The sequence below is a fragment of the Camelus ferus genome, chromosome 5 (genome assembly GCF_009834535.1).
Source record: "Camelus ferus isolate YT-003-E chromosome 5, BCGSAC_Cfer_1.0, whole genome shotgun sequence".
NCBI lineage: Eukaryota > Metazoa > Chordata > Mammalia > Artiodactyla > Camelidae > Camelus > Camelus ferus.
The window spans coordinates 94,743,755-94,767,876 of record NC_045700.1 but is presented as its reverse complement, the minus strand read 5'-3'; the positions used below and the strand labels follow the sequence as shown (position 1 = coordinate 94,767,876).

Below are 24,122 nucleotides of genomic sequence, written 5' to 3'. Positions count from 1 at the left end.
AGGTGGCTATTTAAATCTAGATGAATTAAAATGAAATAAAATGTAAAAGGCATTTCTTCAGCTGCACTAGCCACATTTTAAGTGCTCACTAGCTACACACGGCTAGTGGCTACCGTGACACACGGCAGAGACAGAGCATCTCCATCACTGAAGGAAGTCCTACTGGCTGGCACCGCTCTGCACGATTTAAAAATATATCTGGGGTGATTTAAAGCAACATCTCAGGGCAGCCAGAATGGAGTCACGTTCGTTGTTCAATCAACATGGAAATTCCATCTCTCTGAGTGTCAACTGAGAAAATTCCACATCTTCCCGTGTGCCTAAGGGACGTCACAAAAGAAGGTGAAAAATAAAAAGAAATTGAGGATAAGAGTGGAAAAATGGATAAACATATATGAGGGAAGTTAAAAGCACAATGAACAACTTTAGATCTCCTGGTTTCTTTATGTTTCGATATTATCATGACCACTATGTGATTTTTCATTTACTCCCCCAGGCCAAGAAGTGGGTGGAAACATTGCAATACTATACACCAGTGGAGGCCTGAACTGTCCTGGCTCTTACATACTTGCTGATCCAAGAGTTTACCCACTGCCAAGACCATATCACATTCTGCCTACCTAAACTCTCCAGGTATTTTGTACTTGTTTTATGGAAAGTATATCTCAAATCTTAGAGAATTTTCCAAACAAATAAGTGAATTATCCTTGATATCTGAAGCTAAGAAAATCTAATTTTTTTTAAATAACTCTCTTTGTTTGCTCACTTAATTTGATATTTACTCCACTCTCAGTAAGAGAACACTGTAATGACTGGTTCCCCTGTCTGGGTGGTATGGACATTATGTCTTCCCTGGCATTAAGTCTCAGATTATTTTTCAACTTTCTTCTCAGTCCTTACCACCCCCTTAATTAAAAACAAAACTCTGTCTCTAGCTACCAAATTAGAGAGTTTGGCTTGTTAGCATGAAACAGGATTTCCTCCCATCACTGTCCCTGTGGTCAAGGGCACTGGCCTTGAAGACCAGGGGACCTGGATTCAAATCCAGGCTGTGTACCTGTGCCCTGAGGAACTACTGAATGTCTGGTGCCAGCACTTCAGCCAGCCCACTGCACCTCAGGTGGTGTCCTGGTCACATCTTGTGGCATTTCCCCTCCTGGCCTTTGATCAAATTGTTCTCACAGTTTTTCAGTGCCTCATTCTCGTATCTGTTCAAATAGCCAAGGATCACCACACATCTGGGAAAGACTCCAAGATAAAGACAGAGGATAAAGCACATAAAGGACAACAAACAAACAAACAAACAGACCATAATGCAGGGAACAAAAGAAATTTTCAGAAAACCCAAAAAACCAAAATGAATATCCTCAAAATGGTAAGAAAAGGTACTGCATTAGTGAATTAAAAAAGGATGCTATAAAAAAGGAACAAAGAACCAAAAAAACTTAGAAACTAAATACAGAATCGTTTAGCAGAAGGAGTGGAAGGTAAAGTTGAGTAATCACCCATAAAGTATCACCAAAAGACAAAAAGCTAGAAAATGGGAGTGAAAAGGAAGTTATTCCCAATGGCAGGAGTTCCTTTAAACGAGAGCAGAGAACGTGCTGAGGAGGGGACATTTTCAGAACATTTCCCAGAATTTCAGGATACAAATTTCCAGATTCAATGAACCCAGTCAATGCTTAATAAATGGAAAAATAAAATCTAGAACCCTGAGGTTCAAGAGAAGCTCCAAAAAGCTTCTAGAGAGTTGAAACAGATATTACACAAGAAACTGAAAATATACAAGGCATCAAATTTCTCAAAGCCATCCTGGAAGCTAGAATACAAGGGGGAAAAGGGCCTTCAGAACTGGGGTAGAAAACAGTTTGTTAACGATACTTTTTGATATTTATCATTTTATTTTATTAAATAGGTAATACAATCACATGGTTTCAATATCAAAAGAGTATAAAAAGTTACACTTGACAAGTCTGCCTCTACTTACATCTCCACATTTACTATGCTTTCTGCCAGTGTTTCTTTAAGCAAATGCAAGCAAATTACAGCCTTACTCTCATGAGGCACAGCATGCTATTTCCATTTTCTGCACATTGCTTTTTTTAGTTAACAATACATGCTGGAAATCATTTCAAAGAATACATAGAAATCTTTGTCATTCTTTGGAAAACTACTTTTAACCTAGAACTTTATACTCAGCCAAACTGTCAATCAAGTATTAGGGTGGAATAAAGACATTTTCTACCACGCGAGAATTTAGAAAATGTGTTCTCTCTCAGAAAGCTACTCAAGGATGTATTCCAGCAAAATGAGATTATAATGCACAAAAGAGGACAACACAGAATCCAGCATATACGGATCCAACAACAACAAAGAAGTGGCAGAAGGAATTCTCAGAATGGTGGCAAAGGGAGAGACAGCTGAAGTGAATCCTGAGGGCACTCAGAGCAGACCTGAAGTCTCCAGGAGGTAGATTCCCAGGAGGGGATAAAACGGAGTTGACATATTGTCTGATTTGTCTAATCATATAGAAAACAATATTGTGAGGAGATCTATTGAAAAGTTTATGAGAAATTGGGTATAATAGGTATGCAGAGAGATGAGCAATTGGGAAAGAATAAAAAGAAATAATGAACTCCAGAAAAAGCAGAAAGTTGTTCAAGGAAAAATGTTACAGTGTACTACTTGGCTCTGCAGTAAACCCTGTTATGTTACGTCATCATCATCGCCACTAGCGTTTCCTGAGCGTGCGCCAAGTGTCAGCCGTCATTCTGAGGTCTTTTCATGAAATATCTCATTTACCCTCACAATCACCCTGTGAGAGGTACACTCTTAAAACTTTCCCATCTTACCTACGAGGGAACTCAGGCACAAAGTGGTTAGGTAACTTGCCCTCGGTCATGGAGTAAGCGGCAGAACCAGGAACTGAACCCAGGAAACCTGTTTCTGGCCCCCATACTCCTAACTAGTCTGTTGTTGTCCCAGGGACCCTATATGTAACCTAAAACTACAATGTAACTACGGTGTGATGATGAGGAGAAAGAAAGGGGGAGAGAGGGCCTGAGCTAGAAGCACAGATCCCAAGACCTCATCCTCCCAGTCACGAAGCCAGGAGATGGTATCTAAATTGAAAAATCAAAAAGTAGTACATACGCATACTACTGATAAACACAGAGATAATTACCAGACCATTTAGAGTCTTATAAGGCCATTAGCGCTTGGCTCTTAGTGATTTGAGAAATCACTGTGACATGATCTCACATATTTGAAAAGGACCCCCCAGCTGCTTTGTGGAGAATGGCCTCAGAATACGGGACAAGGGTAAACACATGTGCTACTTTAATTTAAAAAAATTAATTTTTAAAGATGAAAGGATGAAAAAAGAAGAGGAGAGACCTAGTAAGGCAGGGAAGAATATGGGCCTCTCTCATGAAATGCTATACCTGGTGGCTCAGAGGTCAGTTGGGGACGATCGTCCCTGAGATGGGAAGCAAGTCAGCTTGACTTCAGGGCACTGCCTGGAATAGGGCCTTGGGTGGAGCCAAGACTCTGACCCTGGAAAAAGCCTGCGTGAAGCCCTGGCACCTCTTAGTTACTAGACGACTTTAGACAAGTCATTGAGCATCTCCAGAGCCTGTTTCTCTACGTCATATAGAGACACTCTAAACTCTTCTGGTGGGATACAGCATAATTCTGGGAGTGAAGCTTCTGGGAGTACCTGGTGCACCTTAGGCTGAAAAGCAACCTCAGTTCCCATCTCCCTCCTCCCCTCTCCGGCGCCCTGGCAAGGCTCACGGGTGACAGGTTCAACGAGAATCCAGGTCCCTTGATTTTCATTCTACCTGCAAACTCTCCAGGTCATCCACATACACTCACAGCCCCAACTGCTCAACCAATGAGTCATTAAAGATTCATCCAGAAAAAGGAGAGGGAGGCAGCTGGCTCTCTGACAGGAATAGCTGCGGGGTGGGGCCCACCAGCCACTGGAGACCAGTGGGACTGTCCACCCTTGAGTTTCTGACTCCATTTCCAACCAGAACCATCTTGTCGGGGATCATGAAAACAGCCCAAGGTCACAGGCACAGGGCTGGTAATTCCCCTGACAGCTCAGACTGTGATAAAAATCCGCTTGGAACACCTCTTTTAGCACTCCTAATGCTCATTATTGCTACACCCCCACGTGTGTGTCTGTCTCAGGAAGATCAGCTGGGGAAGGGCCCGGAGTTAGTCTGCAGTGGTTAGAATTCGGGTCAGGGAAGCTCTTCTAGCTGAACAGTCTGTGCGGTGCTGGGCGCTGAACACCCCTCACCTCGTCCCACCCTGGGCAGAGGGGCCTGGACACTGCCCCAGGTCACAAACCACTGCCCCCACTGGATGACACCAGCCAATAAGTGTCCGATAGGTTTTAATCCACTGGCCAGCCTCAGCAAAGCAAATTCATGGGGAAAAAAGGCCAGAGGGTGATGGTTCAAACTAAGGGATGCTGGGATGCTGTAGCAACCGGGCGGTGATGTCAATGCTTGCCCCTGGGTCATGCCACCTGAGGGCAGTGGGTGAATTCTGGGTACCAGGCGTGTGTGTCAGGCCAGCTGGGTTCACTCCTGAACCGCATGACCTGAGGAGCCAGACCTGCTGACAGCAGAGAAAGGAAAAGTGGGGGTCCATGCTGAACCGGACTTCCAGGTTGTTCCGCCAAAAGGCTGGTGCACCCAACCCCAGACTGGCCGGCTAATGGCCTTGTCCCTTGAGGAGAAAAGAAGTCAGGGTCCCTCAAGACAGGTTGACCTACGAGGACAATTTGGGAAGGATGGGGGAGGGGGAGCGCAGCAAATGAAAGGAGGTTTTAGGATTATGACCTTTCTTTATGGGACCATCCAGAATGAGGAATGGAGGTTGTCCTGAGCCGGGGTCCCCAGAAGCAGAGCCTGAGGCAAGGATCTGGATGTAAGTGATGTATCCAGGGAGTGCTGCCAGCAGAGGGGAGTGCAGGGGGCTGGAGGGGCAGGGGAGGAGGTGGCCTCAGTGGAGTCCGCCCTCTGCCCTCTTCCACGGGGAGCTCTGGAGCATGGACTGCGTCACAGAGCTGGTTCTGACATCAGGCACGCAGGGTGGGGGTGGGGCTTCTTGTGTTCTCACATCCCTGCAGGCTGCCCCCCAGGGTAGGAAGTCTTACCCCCCCACACACATGGGCACTTCTCCAGTGAAAGGGTGACCAGAAGCCCAGAACAGCCGGCACTCACAGGCCAGGGGTCCACACCCACCAATAGGGAGGATCTGAGAGGCACCATGAGCACCCCCAGGGGGTCATGTGCCCAGAGGATGGAGTCCCCGTGGGACCACCTAGGAGAGGAGGCTGTGGGAACCAGTCACAGCAGAGGACACGTTCTGTGAGTGAGGAGGGGAGTCCCACCAGCGTTCAGGGCCGCAGCGGGATGCTCGGCTGCTGGCCTGACATCTGCTGCAGCTGCGCACTGACTTCCTTTGCGTTGGAAAGCGCCCCCCCCCCCGCCCCCAGGAACACTCTGGATTGCCTCGGGTGTTGTGAGGGCGCTATCACTTCAGCGGCAGAGTGCTGAAGGGTTTGGGGTGCCACCAAATGTTGTGAGCAGAATGTTAAACACAGTAGGAGAGAAAAAGACACCTGCTCTCGAACACCTCTTCCCTGATGCGAGCGGCACTCCTCCTGCCTGCAGTGCACGGAGCTCCTCAGAGTGCTTACCGGACCTTGCTCCTGACGACATCTTGCCTGGACTCCCCCTCAGACAAGTCAGGGAGAAGCCAGCTACTTGAGCTAACACATCTGCAGGGTTTTAAAGTTCCAACTCCACGTACTATTAAGCTCCCTGGAGTGAACCGGTAAAGTCACTGCAGAAACATCGGCGCAGCTCTGCCTCTGCCGCCCTGCGCTCCGCGCCCTCCACCGCCTCCGCTCACCCCCTAGAGTGCACACTCCCGGCTGCCTGACCCAGCCCACCTACCCCCTGCCACTTTCCTGGGGCTCCCTGGTTTTCATTCAGGCCCACACACCTCCCCAAGTTCATCAAGGGCGGCCTGCTCCCCTCATTTCCAGGACGGGCCTGACTGGTCACAGGGTAAACGCCCCCATACTGCTGAGTCCACTGTCTTGGTCACAGATCTTGGTTCCAGAATGGCCAGGGAGACGTGTAGAGGTTTGTTAGGGAAGACGCCTCTGGCTGTCAGGGCAGGGCCACCAGAAGAGACTGGGGTAGTCTCTCGGCCTCAGCATTATGTGTTCACCGGCCTGTCCCTGCTGTAGAAGGTGACAGTCACCAGGCAGGCAGTGGACGGCCCAGCAGAGCCAGCTGCAGAGGCGCCACGGAGAGAAGGGGCAGCCACACAGGTGGGGCTGGCCAGGCAGCCATCCTCCAGCCAACATGTTTCCCCTTGTGGAGGCCAGTCCAGGTCAGGGTTTGGGTCACTTTAAGAATAGCTCAAAATGCCCCCTCCTCGAGGGGGCCGCCTCTGATTGCCGCTCTTAGTCCCATCAATAAATTGTAACTCTCATTTCCAAAACTTCAGGGCACAATATCCATACCCATTTCATCTCAGATCTCTGCCTGTCTTCTATTACTGATCTACAAGTCAGACCCCAACTCCTTGCGGGCGGATCCTTTTCAGGCTCACCCCTATATCCCAGGCTCCCCAGGACAGGGCTGTGGAGAGCAGCACACATATCTGCTGAGTCAGTGAGCAAAGACCAAGTCACTGACCTTAAGACAATGCTGTTCATTCTTATGAGAAATCAAGAACTCCATAGTGAATAGATATCTGCCATTTAGTAATGATTCTAATTTTCACATTTGGGAAACAGAATTCAATTTGTAGTAAAACATAAAATGTTGCACCAGCTCCTTCCACCACTATAGATACATGCCATTCAGCACTTGTAACAGCTAAACCTGTGGTGGGATTTACTGGGATTTACTGGGAGGGTGTGTGGGTGAGGCACCCTCACATTTAGCTGGTTACTCACTTTTCGGACGCTACTCACTTTCCTTAATCCTGACAGCCACGTGGGATTTCTTTGTCCCATGTCAGAGATGAGAAAACGGACGCTGAGAGAAGGTTGAGTAACTCACTTCCCTAGGATCGCACAGCCTGCAAGGAATTTTGTGGGGTTTCAAGCCCAGATCTGAAACTCAAGTCTGAATGTGTCACCACCAACTGTGTCCCCCTGGCTGGGAGGCAGGACTGTGGGTTCCCAGTTATTCAGGACCTCAAGGCTGCCACCCAGGTGGACGCCAAACCCTAGCCTTTCAGTCTATTTTTGTAAAAACCAGCAGATACAAGGTGGACTCTGTGAGCTCTCGCTCCTGCCCTTACCCATAACCACTGCCGGAAAACACAGCCCACGGATCATGTCACCTCAGGCCTCCCGGAGAACACTTGTTTGTTTTCATGGTTAAATACATATATAAACTGAGTGCTTAACAGGAATGGGGTTTATATTCAAACTAATACATTTAGCTAATGTCTATATTCAGCCAATGTGCTCTAAGGGCCTTGGACTCTTGTTTATTAATTAATTCAACAGAGACTTAGGACCACCTACTACGTGCCTGGCTCCGTGCTGAGCTCCGGGGATACAAAAGTAAGACACTGCCTGCCTGGTGACTGTCACCTTCTACAGCAGGGACAGACTGGTGAACACACAATGCTGAGGCCAAGAGCCCACCGTAGAGTGGAGGCAGGGAGACTTCTGTCCGGGTGCTGTGGGAGGCCTCACAGAGGACACAAATCCATAGCGGGCTTTAAGGGATGAGTAGGAGTTCTCCTGGGCAGCCCTTTTACTTCCCCCACAAAAACAGAAGTCTTTATTCTATTCAACATTTAACGCACACTGATCTACAGCCGTGTGTCCGTAAAAGCAAAATCACCTAAGAACCGGCTACAGAGCAGACCTCCATAAATAGCCGCCTGGCGCAACCAGACACCGCAGCCGACATCGCGGGAAGGTTTTCAAGTGACGGTAACGATATGCAGACTAACCGACCATCACTCGCCAACGTTTGGAAGAGAGAGTATGAGGAGGTTCACACAGCGTCTGCATGTACGTTCTCTGTAGCGAGCACCTTGCGTGCACAATTCAAAAGATACACAAGGGTAAACTGAGAAATCAGCTTTGTCCACTGCGGGCCCAACAAATCGCCCCCTCCCAGGGAAGCTGCTGCTACAAGCCTGCTGGGCAGCCTTCCTGACATCACCGGTTTGTTTAGCCTGAAGGTTGAATCCTCACAGGAGAAAAAGGCGCTTTGCAGATATGCGCGTGGAACTCCTTTAATTTGCCACACTTTGAGTTCATCACCAACCGTTATAATTAACTCTGCCCAGAAAACTTTGATGAAAAGCCTCTTAGCGTGCCTGGATCCGTTTTCAGACTTGGTCCAGAACGAGACTCACAGGGACCCAGGGTTTGTGCCCAAGCCGCTCCCCGTGTGACAGTCGAGACCACAAATGGTCACCGACACGGGCCGGGTCATTTCGCCAGGGCCATGTGGCCTCCGGGGACTGTCCTCGGGCCTCCGGGGTCGGGCCTACATCCCCCCACAAAGCGGGGCGCTTACCCCCTACCCGGCGGACCCCGGGGCCACCTCGCGCAGGGGCGGCGCCCCAGCCCCACTCGCGGAGGGGGCAGCGGCCAAAAGGAGCCGGGGGCGTGGGGGGAGGGTCAGTGTCGCCGGCCTGTCCCCCGCGCGGAGGACGGGCGCCCGGCCCACCGAGGTCCCTGCGGGGGCCCACGCCCCGGCCCGCGCCCCGCCCGCCGCGCCGGCGGGAGGGCGGGCGGACGGACAGACGGACGGCGGGCGGACCGCCGCCCGACAGCTGCGGCGGCGCCCCCGCGCCCCGCGCCCGCGCCCGCGCCCGGCGCCGCCGCTCACCTCACGCGCGATCTGGTTCAGCGCGTCGTCCTCCGCCGTCAGCCGCTCCCGGTTGGGGAGCCGTTTGCGCCCCGAGCCCTGGGTGCCCATGTCCATCGGCCGCGCCGCCCGCTGCTGCCGCGGGACCGTCGCTCCCGCCGCTCGCGCCCCCCTCGGCCCGGCCCCGCCCCTCCCTCCGCCGCGGCGTCATGGCGTCAGCGGGCGCGGGCCGGGGACGCGGGGACGCGGGGACGCGGGGGACGGGGTCGAAGACGCGGGGGGCAGGGGCTGGGGGCGCCGGAGGGAGGAACATGGGGACGGGGCGCCGGGGGCCGCAGGGGCGCGGGGACACAGCGGAGGGAGGGACCCTGGAGCCGGGTGCCCTGGGGCTCCGGGGGCCAGGGACACGGCGGGGGCGCCTGGGGACCGTGAGCACGGGGATGGCGGGAGGTTTGCGATGGCGGGGGGTCGGGGGCGCGGGGGACGCACGGGGCTAGGGGACTGGGAGCTCGGGTAGGAACAGGGCCTGGGGGCCGAGGTCACGCCGGAGGGGCGGGGACACGGGGACCAGGATGCTGGTGACGCGCGCGGGGACGCCAAGGGCTAAGGATGCGGGTAGGGTGCAGGGACGCCAGGAACAGTGAGCGTGGAAACTGCAGGAGATTGGGATGGCTGAAGGTCAGGGGCGCGTGGGCGCAGGAGAGGGGGTGACGGGGGCGTGGGGCAAGCGACAGAGGAGGTTTCAGAGGCGGAAGGCCTGGGCCCGAGTTGCCTGGAGCGCGGGGGTTCTGGGACACTGGACGGTAGACCCCCGCTGGTAATTGTGGGCTGACCCGCTCTAGGGCTGCGGTACCGGTGGAGCCCTGAGATCCGCGGAGGCGCTGGAAGGCTCGCAGGGGCTGGGGTGTGGAGAGAGGTTTGCGCCCAGGGGTAAGTGCAGGGGCATGGTTTAGACCTGGTGTCCCAGGTGAGGGGGGTCCGGCAGTCACAGATGGGGTCAGGCCGGGGCGCTCAGACCCGGCTCGCGGCTCCCAGGCTGTGCGGTCTCGCCAGCCCCCGGCCTTACTGCACGTTCATAACCGTCGAGTGTGGATGTAGCCTTTTCCTTTTTCACGTGGGTGTCCTCTGGGACCTGCCACTTCTCTCCTGTGTCCCCAGCTTCTAGGAAAAGATTGGACACATCAGCTGCTCATCAATAAGTAGATGTTGAAAAAGAAATGAAATTTCCCGGAGCTTTATCTTCCACACTCTAAAGGTGGATTTAAAGATAAATTGGAGCATCAGGTAAGGTTTACAAAGCCATTGCCTCTTTGTCCAGGGTAGTGACCATAGTGACTGCTCGCTGTCAGTATTGAATTAGGGAGGAACAAAAGCTCTGGCGAGAGCATGGGGTCCAGAAGTCACTGGTATACTGGGGGGATGGGGAGCTCTTAGTGTGCCTGGGGAAGAACGGGGGGACGGGGCCACACTGAAGTCACCTGTGATTTCCCTCAGAGATAAGTACCGTTAACATTTTGGTATATTTCTAACCAAGTGACATGACCAGGTTGGTTTGGGTTCCCAGGAAGTAACCTGGAAGCTGATGGAGGAGGGAACAGAGATGGGACCCTGCAGTGGCAGAGAAAGATGTTGGAGGTTTATTGGACAGGGTGGGGGAGATGGTGGGGGAGTGAACAGAGGGAGAAGTGGGGACCAGATCTAGGTGCCATTGCTCAGGACACCTGAACAAACTTAGATAGGCTGGGTCAACAGGGCGGAAATATATAGAGTTTTGCAGTTTTGGACATTAAATCTGTTGCAACTATAAAAAGAAAATTAGGTATTAGGGCTGTGACCTTCATTGCTGCATTTCTGGAGCTTGCATATGCCCAACACATGGGAGGGACTGAGGGAATACCTGTTGATTGAATCCTACACCACATTCCACCACTTGGGACCCCATACCCCTTGAGTGACACAGTCGTGATTGGAGAACCATCTCTTGCTCTGCCCTCAGCCTTGCTAGAGGCTCCCTGCTCCCCTTGCCCATGAAACTTGGTGATGACTCTGCCTCTGCTCCGGCTGGTTCCCAGGGCTTCACCCACTCACTCACCCACACCTGCTGTGCTAGAGGCTGGGGCATCATCGTACAGGACACTGACGTGGTCGCTGTTCTCTCGGGACTGACTTGAGGTTCCCGGAACTGCTCATCCAAAGCCGCGTCTGAGCGCCAACGTCTCCTTTCTGGGAGAAGTCTTCCCAGCTCCCGGAGACTGCGCCCACTTTCCTCGCTGTTCTCCTTTGCTGGGAGAAAACCGACTCCGCTGCTAGGCAATTAGTATTTGTGGCATTCCTTTTGCACAAGTAAAAAGAGAATTGGTCTTCATGTCCTATTTTACAAAGCACCGTGTGAAAAAGCTCTTTATTCAGTCAACCCGCAAGCATCTTCTAAACACCCATGGGCCCATGACCCTGAACAAGGCTCTCTGGGGGATTAAAAGGCAATCTCGGTTTGGGGTCTTAGGAACGCTATCTTGAGAGAGCATCTGAGAGCTGCTGGAAGGGGTTGTTCTAAGGAGCTGGCTCTGTGAGCAAGAGGACAGCCACCCTCAGCTTTTCTCCCCAGAGACAAGCATGGCAGGTAATTATCCCAAGTGTGGCATCCTCTGGCAAAAGCACCTCATCTGTGCCAATTTCCTGCTGCTCGATAGCACTCAGCGAAGGTGAAGTTATGATGGTAATAACACTCATCGCCAATCATCTCACAGGCACTGAGGGGTGATCAGAATGAGGTAGAGACTGGATACAACCTTTGAGTTCAGGGAAGTAAAAGAGGTGACATCTGCTTCCCCAGAGGAAATCCCCCAGGCTTCGAGGTGCAGTGGGATAAAACTCCAGAGTTACTGGGCTGGGGATGGATGTTAGGGGCGGGGGCTACAAGTACAGCTGGAAATTCAGTGAGGGGATCCCAGAAGAGGGGGATGAATAGAGGGTTGAACCCCAAGGTCTGCATACCAACTTATGCAGAGCCCACGGCTGAGTACTGAGCTGTGCACGTGTGGGGGGATATTCCAAGAAACCCACACGGAAGCTGGAAGCCTGGAAAAGTTGAGAAGAGATTTCAGCAGCTGCCCAGTGCTGAGAAGATGAAGTTAGGAGTTCAAGTCCTGTCAAGTTAGAGGGCTTGGCAAACACCTGGAGCCTCTTACTGAATCCCCAGAAGGGCTAAGCCTTAATAGCAAGGTGACATTAGAAGATTTAGGGCTGTGACAGAAAAAGCAAAATGCACACTCTGTGACAAAGCCTAGGCCTCTGCAAGATCAGGTGCTGTGCAAATCAAGGTGACTTAACTCCCTGCTGGAACCAAATTCAGCACTCTTCAAAAGGAGTGAACAGAATCCAGCAACTCTGAAATGTATTGTCCTCTATGCCCAGTGTACAATAAAGAACTACTAGACACAAGAAGAATCAAGAAAGTGAGGCTCGTAGTTAAGAAAAAATAATTGGAAAAGATTCACAAATGACCCAGATGTGGAAATTAACAGAGGAGTGGTATCAAATAACTATGAGAAAGATAGATATAACGGATGAAGAGGTAGAGAATTTAAGGAAAGATCTGGGGACTCTAAAAATGAACCAAGTGGAAATTGTAGAACTGAAAAATACAATGTTTGCCAATTAAAAAAATCATTGACTAGTATTAGCAATAGAATGAATAATGCAGAAGAAAGGATGAATGAATGTGAGGAATGGTCAATAAAATTACCCAAACTGAAGGACAGAGAAGAAAAGATATGAAAGGAAAAAACCCTACCAGATTCCAGGGATTCAGGCTACCACAGTGGTCACTTGATTTTAACAAAGGCGCCAAGATAATTCAATGGAGAAAGGAAAATCTTTTTTTTTTTAGTAAGTGGGGCTGGAACAACTGTACACATACAGAGAAATTAAAGTTTGACCCTCAACTAAGACCTCACGCAATAATTCAATCACGAAAGATTTCGGACCTAAACTTAAAAGCTAAAATTACAAAATGTCTAAAAGAAAATGTAGAATGTTTTTGAAACCTTGAGGGTAGGCAATCACTTCTTGGACAGTATATAAAAAGCACTGATCATCAAATATGAAATTGATAAATTGGATATCCTCATGATTAAACATTTCTGCTTATTTAAAAACTTCATTACAAAAATGTCAACACAAGTCACGGACTGGGAGAAAAGCATCCACAGCACACAGGTGTGCCCAAGCACTTTTATCCAGAATATAGAAAGACTTCCTGCAAATCAACAAGAAACAGATAAGCAAGTCATTTAAAAAAAGAGATTTGAAGACTTGAAGAGACGCTTCATGCAAGATACAGAAATGGCCAAAAAGTGCAGGAAAGGTGTTCAACGTCCCTATCATTAGGGACACATGAAGTAAAGCCACAGTGAGATAGCCCTTCACATCCGCTGGAATGTCTGCAGTTGGAAAGACTGACAAGACCACGTGTGGGAGGGCGTGTTGAGCAGCTGGAGCTGTCACACGTTGCTGGTGGGAGCATGAAGCTGTACAGCCACTTTGGAATGCTGTTCGGGAGCTTCTTAGAAACAACCCCCACTGTGATCCGGTCATTCAACTCATCGGTATTCACCCAGGAGAAATGAAAACATGCCCACAAAGAGAGGTGCGCAAGAATGTGCGTAGTAGCCAAAAGCTGAAAACAGCTCGGGGGCCGTCAGCAGGCCACTGGGTAAGCAGGCTGCAGTCACAGGTGTCGGCACTGCTCCGTGAGAAGAGCTCACCAGCCCCTAAGACAGGCAGCAACGGGGAGGGATCCCCAGACATGCTGAGTCAAAGAAGCCAGACACAAAAATGTATGTTGTGAACAGTTCCATTTCTATGAAATTCTAGAACAAACAACATTAAGTTATGGTGATAGAAATCAGAATGGTGGCCTTTGCAGGGTGGGTGGATATAAAGGGGCACGAGGAAACTTTCTGGAGGGTGATGGAAATGTTCTGTATCTTCAGTGAGGTGATTGCTATGTAGGGAGACCAACTGTCCAGGTTTATCCAGAAATAAGGGGCTTCCTGAGATGTGGGACTTTCAGATTTTAAATAGGGATGGTGCCAGGAACACTGAACCAGTTGGTCACCTACATTACCTGCGTGTACACATTTGTCACAACTGGTAAGATTTTTCCATGCACGTCTGTATGCATGTACAAGCGGGTGCACACTTCAAATCTGTGCATCTTGTTATGTGTGAATTTCACAGCCATTTTACAAAAAGTGTCTTAAAAAATGATGATGGGAAAATAACCAAACCAACAAAAACATAAGCAGGCAACAGATGAGAGCATCTGCCCTTTAGATACCATATTAAACTCATGATTTTAATGTAATGACTAAAGAGGCAGCCTAACACATCGCTCACCACGGGATGTGGAAATGCTGGGTAAGTAGTTGCTGTGAGTGGGTATTTGGTGTCCGCATGTTTGGTACCTGTCTCCTGGGAGCATTTAGGAGGTTGGAGCAGTTCCATCGATTTCTCCCCTATTATTTGTGGGGGAGCCTCAGATACCACTGGCTTGCTGCTTTCCTGCAGAAGGACCACAGGCAACATTAGGACATGGAAGGGAAGTGATTTGCCCACAGTCCTCTCCGGCTCATTGTGGCAGTTTTGACAGCAGTCGTGAAGCTCTCTTTTCTTCCCCTCCTGCCCCTCACATTTCCCATGGTCCTGTCTCCCGGTAAGATTTCCTTTTTAAAAAAACTATTTTGTTAACAAATATATGTATATATATGCATGACTGGGATATTGTGCTGTACACCAGAGATTGACACATTATAACTGACTGTACTTCAATGTAAAAAATTCTTTCCTTATTTTTTTAATGGAGGTGCTGAGGATTGAACCCAGGACCTCCTGCATGCTAAGCAGGTGCTCTACCACTGAGCCACCACCCACCCCCGCCCACCGTAAGCTTTTCTGCACTCGTGGTCATTGAGCATCAATAACCTGGAGGGCAGAGCCAGGGAATTCTGGACTGTGTTTGATCCGCCCTGTTTTCAGTTCCGTATTATTTTTTAAATTGAAGTATAGTTGGTTTACAATATGATACATGTTTCAGGTGTACAGCACAGTGAGTCACTGTTTTTACAGAGCACACTCCATGCAAGGCTGGGATAACACACTGGCTCTGTGCCTGGTGCTGTGCGACACGTCCCCGCAGCTTGTTCACTGGTCAGGCGTTGTGAGCAGAAGTCACCGCTCCTCCACTGCTCACCCGGGCCAGCGAGCGAGGGTGGCTTTTCCCCTTGAGAAATCACTGTGTTTATGAGCAAAACACCACCCTTATCAACCACCTAGCCCCAATCCTCCAAAGCGGAAATTTAGCACAGATGTTTCAGATCTTTTTCATTCTTATAGGAAGACGCTTGCCGTATTTTTGGCATTGGCTTTCCAGAGCCCTCTGTGCACTGGATTTGCCAGTTTTTAAATAGCACAAACGTTTCACCAAGTTTTTGTTCTCCTGAAGAGGGCTCTGAAGACCTTCTCGTGAGAAATTCACTGGAAATTGCACTGTGAAGATTGCACGGACTGAGCAACTGAAAACCTTCTAGAGGGGCCTGAGCCTCGTTCTGCTCCCGGGCGTAGCAGTGCTCTGGGGTTCTGGGCCGAGATGAGGCGCTCTGTGCCAGCACCCACCTATTTTAGGAACATAATAAAAAATAGTTTGCCACTTACTCATGTACAGCCTGTGCTCCAGTTGAATTCTTTATAGCCACATCCTCAGACAAAGAACAGTTTATGAAACTCACTACATGCAGTTTATAAAATTCAACTTGCCTTCAAGCAGAACAAAGGTTATATAGTTTAACTTTTTTTTTTTTTTTAAACTCAGTCAAATCTAATTACAATGTGAGTTGGGATCAGTGGAATGAGTCAATGAGGTAACAAGTCCTGTAAGGTGCCCTCAGAGCCCACCACAGTGGAAATGTGCAATAAAGCACCTACTGTGTGCAGGGCAGCAGGACAGAGATGATGGTACCGACACCCAGTTCCTGCCTCCAGTGGGTCTCAAGGCAGCAAAAAGAGTGATGACATTGCTCCCTCTCCACAACGGAGCATCTCGCTGGGAAAATCAGAAAGGAGCACTTGCTTTGCGGACGGATAGGATTTATTCCCGCAGGAAGAAGCTGTAGCCAAGGAAAGGCCAGGCGGGGAGACCTGCACCGCAGCCCTCCTTCTGCTCAGGCCTCACTGGCCGCGGCTTCACTGCCTGGAGGGCAGAAGTACTAAACCACGAGGGGTGGCGGGATATGCTACCCCCACATATGCCTTTTGGGGCATGAGGCTTTTTTCTGAGCTGATTGTGTTGAGAAACAGCCGATACAGAAAAAGCTCATCCAAAAAGTAGAAGTTGCCCTTTCGTAAGGGAAGTCTGCACGTATAAAAGGTAGCTCCACGTGTAAGAATGTCTCCTTGGCACCAGGAGTAGCGGACGCTCTAACTCGCAAGAAAATGTGATCAGTGGACAAGGGACCACTTAAGAGTGAGTAACAGCCTCGCCTTGTTTGCCCTGCTTTTCCTGCTGCCAATCTCCGTAGCCGAATCCCCCAGCCTGCTGCTTCGTTCGTTGAAGATGGTATTTGAGCTGGTGGTTTAGGCTTCCTGAGGAGCTACCCACTTTTCCGCGGGTATCTCCCACGTATCCGTGGGGTACCTGGATTTTAAAATGTCTGTTCTTCTCTTGTTCCTCTTTTATTTCAGGGATCTCAACCCAGAACTCAGAACGATAGAGGGAAAAGTACTTTTTCTCTCCTGCAACCATCTCCGAGTCCTCTCCAGGGACCCCCGTCTGTCCCGTCACTCTGAGAAGGGGGCTCAGGAACCTTGCTCAGCACCAGACCCGAGCTGCTGGCCAAAGCTGCCGGCTGCCCTGCGGGGACAGGGATGAGACAGCCCCCTCCCAGGAGGGAGGCCTCTTGCCTTGGGGAGGAGATGGAGGTGGGAGGGCAGGGACACGGCTGAGGGTGGGGTCGGGCCAATCCCAGAAGTAGGGACGGCCTCCAGGACAAGCCCGGAGAAGGAGACAAAGAAAAGTCCCTGCGCAGCTGAGAGAGAACAGGGGTGGGGGTGGGGGTGGGGATGGCTCGCGTCCACCGGTCCGCTTGTGTGAGTGCGCGGCTGCACGATTGTGTTTGCCTCTGTGCGTGCACGTGTGGGTTCATGGCCCCTGCAACAGTAACTTTCCGTTTCCCAGTTTTGAGCAGGAACTTGCTTTTGTCTTTCTGGGTTGTTGATGAAGGGATTGTGGGGAAAACCATCCATTCAAATTATTTCACGATTGAAATAGATTCGATATTTCAAATTATTTCATTTCCTAAAGGAGATGTGTCATTCATTCATTCTTTCACATAGCCATTTAGTTCTGTGCTGGGCCATGCCAGGGGGAAGCCTGACTTTTTTGTTTTTGTTTTTTTCATTCACTTGTTCGCTCATCTGAGGCAGGAAGCCCCATGAAAAAGACCGGCAGGACCCCCAGGCAGGGCCACTACTCTCCTGCCAGCACCGTCAGGTTCCCCGGCCCAGCAGCATTATCTCACTTTTTGCCTCTGAAACGGCTTGCAAGGGGAACTTACCCCTAAGATTCTATTGGTTCCCTGAGCTAACTCCTGATTGGTCCATTTGTAGCACCTCATTTGCATGGAGCTCACTCCCGATTGGTCTATTTCTACCACTCCTGGTTGGTCCATTTCTGTCACTTCTGATTGGTCCATTTCTACAAAGCTCATTCCTAATTAGTCAACTTGATTATACCTTATTTGCATATGATGTTGCAAAGTGTAGACTGGCAGCCTATAAAAGCCTGTGTAAACCTACAAAGGGGGTCCAGAGCTTGGAGTATTAACTCCTCTGGGCCCGCTGGTGTAATAAACCTGAATTCTCCAACTCTCCAAGTGCTGCTTGGTCTCTTGTCCAGATCGAGGTTGCTGTCACAGCTGAGCTGTAACACACTTTGCTGCAACATTTCTGGAAACCCTAGTGATATTCCAACCATGCCGGCCCCTTGAGCTGCCAAGGCAGCTGAGCAACCACCTGGAGGTCGGAAACTCTGAAAGCAAACGAGGAGGTGTGCCACCCGACAGTATTCTGGGTCCTCCTTTGCAGAGGCGATTCAGTCCTCTGGGCGGCTGTGCCCCAACCGGACTCAGTGGAGGGACAGACTAGTTCACCAAGCAACATGTCCAGACAAGGTAGGAGCCCCGGGAAGCATCCATATTTAGGTTAGGGTGTTCAGGTCCTGTCCAAGTGGGCAGAAGAGGAGACTGATCACCTCCTTTAGCTTTCTTGTCCAACGGTATTCAGGATGGGGACATCAGGTCAGGCTTCTCATCTGAAGGTATTCTGGACAGGGAGATCAGATTAGATTAGGTTGGATTAGGGACGCCCCAGTGATAGGGCGGGGAATGTGCAAGTAATCTGTGTGTGTGTGTGTGTGTGTGTGTGTGTGTGTGTATGCGTGTATGTGCGCGCGGCCTGAAAAGCATGTGATCAGGTTCAAGTTTGGTGCTCCACAGCATTCTGCTACAGAGTCTGAGTGAGATCCAACTTGTGTTTCTGTGGTGACCTCATACGGCTCATGGTGGTATCAGCCCCTTGGGGTATCGATCAGAGTCAGCGGTTTATACTGACCCGCCAAAGCTAAGAGGCACCTTTGTCTCTGCGAGGGGAGCGGCCAGGCGGACACAGTGAAAACCTTCCCTTTGTCTCATTTGTGACATCGGCACAGGGTGGCTACACAGGGAGGGAAAGGGACATAGAACAGCCTATGAGCAAACAACCCCTGTGCCCTTGGGGACTAGGACGAGACTGCTTTGAAAAAGTTTCAGATGCGACCTCGGCACCAGTCTCCCGGGATATCCTGTCGCTATTAGTGTACCATCCTCAATACTACCTCTCTGTCTAAAATTAAGACCACAGGACCTGAGCCAGAGGGAGCCACCCCAGGACTGGCTGGAACCCTCTTCTGAGGTCCCCCTTTTTGGTCCATTTTTTCTGCCACCGGCCGGCCATCCTGGCCTCATATTTTGTCAATTCAGCTATAGGAAAAAAAAAAAAAAAAAAAAACCACAACTTTGTGCAGGGACCCCTAGAGCTCATCCAGGCCCGGGAGAGCCTCAGGGACAGCTGCCTGACGTGGAGCCCTGACTCACCGGCGGCACTTGCAGCCAAGCAGATAAATACTAGGCCCAGGGAGGCAGCAGGCTTTTTGGAAACTCCACTGTCTTGAGAAGTGGAAAAAACAGATACTGGGGTCACAGTCTGTGGTGCCAGGAGCAGACCCACACCTACAGGCCATAAAATCTGTCAACTAATAATAATGGGAGCCTCAGAATCAAAGCCGACAGCTCTGGGCTGCGTGATTAAACATTTCAAAAAGGGTTTCTCAGGAAACCATGGGATTAAATTGTCACCAGGAAAAATTATGCACATTGTGCGAGTCCGAGTGGCCCACCTTTGGAGTGGGATGGCCCCCAGAAGGCACACTTGATCTGTCAGTTGTCCGGGCCATACACTGGACAATCACCATGACCCCAGGGCACCCCGACCAATTCCCATATATTGACTCTTGGCTAACGATCGCCCAAACCTTGCTTCCATGGGTCTGGGTCTACGCAAATGGTCAAGGACGACATAAAATCCTCGTGGTCCTGACATTGAAGGTGAAAAAGGATACAACGGAGCCAGTCCTTCGGGGGAACCCTGAAGAACTGCCAATGGTGCCCCTGCCACGTGTTCCTCCTGCTTCTCTGGCTCCACCACAGCTGCCTCTACCGGACGGTCCACCGCCACCTGTACCACCACAGCGACCCCGGGCTCTGGGCCTGGAGCCCATGGGGAGGAATCTCCATTCGGCCCTGCAGGCCACCCAACCAGCAGCCACCCTCCGGGTGCCTCTCCAGGAGGCCTAAGGGCCCCAACAAGTTAACGATGATGGCTCTGTACAGCCCAGCTGCTCCATCCTGCACTACCAGCCTTTCAGTACGATGGATCTCCTGAACTGGCGGCACCACACTCCGCTGTATTCAGAAAAACGCCAGGCCATGATTGACTTCCTAGAGTCCACCTTCCAGACCCACCAGCCAGGACTTGGGATGACCTTCAGCAGCTGCTCCTGACTCTTCAATACTGAGGAGAGAAAGCGGATCATGACAGAAACGAGAAAATGTCTGCAAGGGCAGGCCCCAGAGGGAAATGTGGATATGGAGGGGCGGGCCCGGAATGCAGCCCCAGACACAAGACCAGAATGGAACTCTAACTCCCAAGCCGAACGGGAGGCTCTGCGGACATACCGGAGAGCCCTCCTACTTGGGTTGTGAGCTGGGGCAAAGAAACCAACCAACATGTCTAAGACCACCGTGATCCAAAAGCCGTTCGAGTCCCCCATGGACTTCTGTGAGAGGCAATTTGGGAGCCCACAGACATGTCGATCATCCACTGTAAGAGACACCAAATAAGAAAATGACCCCATAAACAGAAGAAACCAATTAGCAGATCAAGCTACACGCAAAGTGGCGAGTGAATCGGGCCATCCCAAAGGTCAACTAGCATCCGAACTGCTGCCAACATCTCTAGCATACAGCCATGAGGAAAACTCATGGGCCAAAGCTAAAGGAGGAACCAGTGGAAAGGAAGGATGGTGGGTGATGCCTGACAAATGGATATATATATACCTGAACGATTAGCCTACCAGGTGGTCCTTCAGCAACATGAGCTCACCTACCTGGGAAGGCTGCCTTAGAGGCCGTGCTGGGACGGTACTGTCTGATCCCTCAACTTCCATCCCTCTGTGCCTCAGTTTCAGAGCGCTGCCGCTTATGTGCCCAGAACAATGCACAACAGGGGTCAACTGGACCAAGAGAAATCCAGTGCTGTGGCCAGGCTCCTTTCGAAGATATGGAAATGGGTTTCGCAGAAATGGGGCCCAGCAGAGGATACAACTGCTTGCTGGGTTTTGTCTGCACCTTCTCAGGATGGGTAGAAGCACACCCGACACGGACTGAGGAGACAAGAGGAGTAACAAAGGCCTTACTCAGAGCGATTATTCCCAGATTCGGGATGTCGTTAACCATAGGCTCAGACAATGGACCCGCATTCGTGGCGGAAATAGTACAAGAAGTGGCAAAAACACTAAACATCTGCTGGAATCTACATGAGGCCTACAGGCCCCGGCATTCAGGGAGGCTAGAGCGCATGGGCTGGACCCTAAAAAAGGAGATGAAAAAGCTCGGTAGAGAAACTCAACTACCTTGGACTGACACTCTGCCCCTGGCTCTCCAGTGGCTACGCTGTGCCCCTCGGTCCAACACGGGATTCTCCCATTTGAAATCCTGTATGGGAGACCCCTCCCCTCATTATACTAGGAGAAGAAATTAGGGAAGTGGGAAGCCTGGAACTTCACAAGCAAATGCAGGAACTCGAATAAACTATGCGGAAGGTCCATAGGTGGGTAACTGACAGGATCCCAGTCTCACTGGGAACAGTGTTACACCCATACGAGCCTGGAGATCAAGTCTGGGTAAAGGACTGGGAAAAGGAGCCCCTCGAACCCATGTGCAGGGGCCCCTACCCAGTTACAGTAACCATCCCAACAGCTCTTAAAGTTGCAGTTATCACCATGGATTTATCACACCAGAGTGAAGAGAGAAGTGCCACTGCGAGGCGATGACATCTGGAGAGTAGACCCGGACCTCGAGGAGCCACTTGAAGCTGGGGCCAGAGACGCCCGCCTCACCTGCCAGAGGGCACCCAGCCTTGCTCTAGCCACACCCGCAAGCTGGCTAGTCAACGCACGGCGGAAGCCCGAGGAACCACCGATCAGGACGTAAATGAACTCTCTGCCACCCCACTTAATTTTGTTAATCAGTGTTGCTGCTGTGTTGCTAGCTGTAGGGCTGACGGCCACTGCACCCCGGGATTGGGACATAGGCCAGAGACCAATACTGGCTGTGCTCTGTCTCTCTATCGTGGGAAGCCTAATGGTCGCTCAGTGTCTGCTGGAGGAACCATACCTCCCTGTTAGAAAAATGAAACCCCAAACCCTTCTGCTGCTTGTAAAAGTAGTTGCTGACGTATCTCTTTCAATGATGGGTTGCAGTGGGACCCGCTCACCAATTTGCGTTTGGCAGGAACCTACTCCCCAGGAAAAGCCCCGGCCCACACGCTCAGGGCCCTTCTACAGACCTAGTGAGGACTGGGAAAGGAAAAATAGACCTAGGCCCATGCCTTATAACCTGGACCCCCAATTAAGTCCCTTGTTAAGCAAGATCCATCGCCTTCTTCAAGCTGCTAGCCCACAGCTAGCAAGTGCTTGCTGGCTCTGCCTGCGTCCCGGCCCCTCCAGCATGTAGCCAGCCAGACAGGTCTCTCAGATCTAACCAAGTTTAATGGCCGCTCTGAGTGGTCCCCAGACTCTGGGAAATCTGGCCAATTCCCAGTGTGCCCAAACCCGTAACTGCACAACTGATTCTGGTTGGATGCCTGTCAAACTCTGGTGCACACTGAGCCCAGGAACCTTTTTCGTATGCGGGGCACATGCCTACTCATTGGGCTGGGAATAGCAGCCAGAGTGGGCACAGGTATAGCAGGAATAGCCTTGTCATCCCACTATTACCAGCACTTATCTGCTGAGGTCGCTGAAGACTTCAAACAAGTGGCTGAGTCCTTAATGGCTCTACAAAACCAGTTGGACTCCCTAGCGGCAGTAGTCCTACAGAACAGGAGGGGTTTAGACCTGCTCACCGCCGAAAAGGGGGGACTCTGTCTTCCTAAATGAGGAATGCTGTTTCTATATAAATCAATCAGGGATTGTCAGAAATATGGTCCAACAACTATGAGATCGAGCTGTACACAGGAGACAAGAATTAGCAAGTTCCTGGGCACAATGGAATAACCTTTGGAGTTGGGCCTCCTGGCTCCTCCCCCTAGCAGACCCCCTCCTTATGATCCTTCTAGCACTGCTGTTTGGTCCCTGTGTCCTTAATCTCATTACCCGTTTTATCAGCTCATGAGTAGAGTCACTAAGGCTACAGCTGCAGGTTCCTCAGTACAGGCCCCTGGACCAGGAAGAGCCTGGTGGTGAGTGAGGGGCACCACTCTAAGGTTGATGCTCACTTCAGATGTTAAAGAGCATCAAAAGGGGGGAATAAGGTGGGAAGCCCCATGAAAAAGACAGCAGGATCCCCAGGCAGGGCCACTACTTTCCTGCCAGCACCATCCGGTTCCCTGGCCCAGCGGCATTATCTTGCTTTTTGCCTCTGAAATGGCTTGCTTCTAGGGAAGTGGAACTTATCCCTAAAATTCTATTGGTTCCCTGAGCTAACTCCTGACTGGTCCATTTGTAGCACCTCATTTGCATGGAGCTCACTCCTGATTGGTCCATTTCTACAAAGCTCATTCCTAATTAGTCAACTTGGTTACACCTTATTTGCATATGATGTTGCAAAGTGTAGACTGGCAGCCTATAAGAGCCTGTGTAAACCTACAGACGGGGTCCAGAGCTTGGAGTGTTAACTCCTCTGGGCCCACTGGTATAATAAACCTGAGTTCTCCAACTCTTTGAGTGCTGCTTGGTCTCTTGCCCAGATCCAGGTTGCTGTCACAACTGAGCTGTAACACTGAGTTGTAACGCACTTTGCTGCAACACATCCATTCGATAAGTATTTACCGCATGTGCTCTGGGAACAGGGCAAGTGGGAATCCTCCTTTGGTGGAGTCCAAGGTCCAGCAAAGCCTTTCCTGGTGTACCTGAGAGACACCCCTCCTACTCTCCATCACAGCATCTCTTGTCATCACTGGGGCTCCCGAAGTTAGTGTTCCCCGCGTTAAGAGTCTTCTGCCGTGGAATCTCACCCCAGCCTCTGCTCCCCGTTCTGTCTTCTGGGAAGGTATCTCCTCAGACCACTGAGTTTAGGGAGAAGACCCCTTCACAGCAATCCTGGAGAGGAAGAAAGAGAAGCGGAGTCAGATCAGACGTCTGTCTGCGCTTCCCTGGCTCCCATGTCGGCGTGTGTTCCAGTGCCTCTGCTGCACATTTCTGGGTGGGGGGAGGTGTTCGCTGCGAGCTTTTGATGATTCTAATTCTCTTTTATACTCTCGGGGGCTCACCCATGTACTCTTTTTTTTTTTTTTTTTAAATAGAGGTGCTGGGGATTGAACCCAGGACCTCGCACATGCCAAGCATGCGCTTTAGCACTGAGCCATGCCCTC

The 24,122-nt window shown here is 50.8% G+C and overlaps 1 protein-coding gene and 1 long non-coding RNA gene across 43 annotated transcripts in view; one reads left to right on the top strand and one right to left on the bottom strand.

Annotated features, from left to right (window-relative positions):
- Positions 1–9,069, bottom strand: part of LRRFIP1 (LRR binding FLII interacting protein 1) — a 142,898-nt gene extending 133,829 nt beyond the window's left edge. For 22 of the 42 annotated variants that reach the window (XM_032480589.1, XM_032480595.1, XM_032480599.1 and 19 more), the window contains exon 1: positions 8,901–9,064. In XM_032480589.1, coding sequence (XP_032336480.1) covers positions 8,901–8,996 — 96 coding nt within the window. In that variant the 5' untranslated portion in view covers positions 8,997–9,064. Of the gene's footprint in view, positions 1–8,900 lie in introns of all 42 variants that reach the window. The other 20 variants (XM_032480585.1, XM_032480591.1, XM_032480590.1 and 17 more) reach the window with 7 other exon arrangements.
- A 525-nt stretch (positions 9,070–9,594) lies between these two features.
- LOC116663888 lies at positions 9,595–11,237 on the top strand. Its single transcript, XR_004320251.1, has 3 exons — positions 9,595–9,809; positions 10,038–10,163; positions 10,876–11,237. It is a non-coding gene; the product is annotated as an uncharacterized LOC116663888 (long non-coding RNA).
- The last annotated feature ends 12,885 nt before the right edge of the window (positions 11,238–24,122 follow it).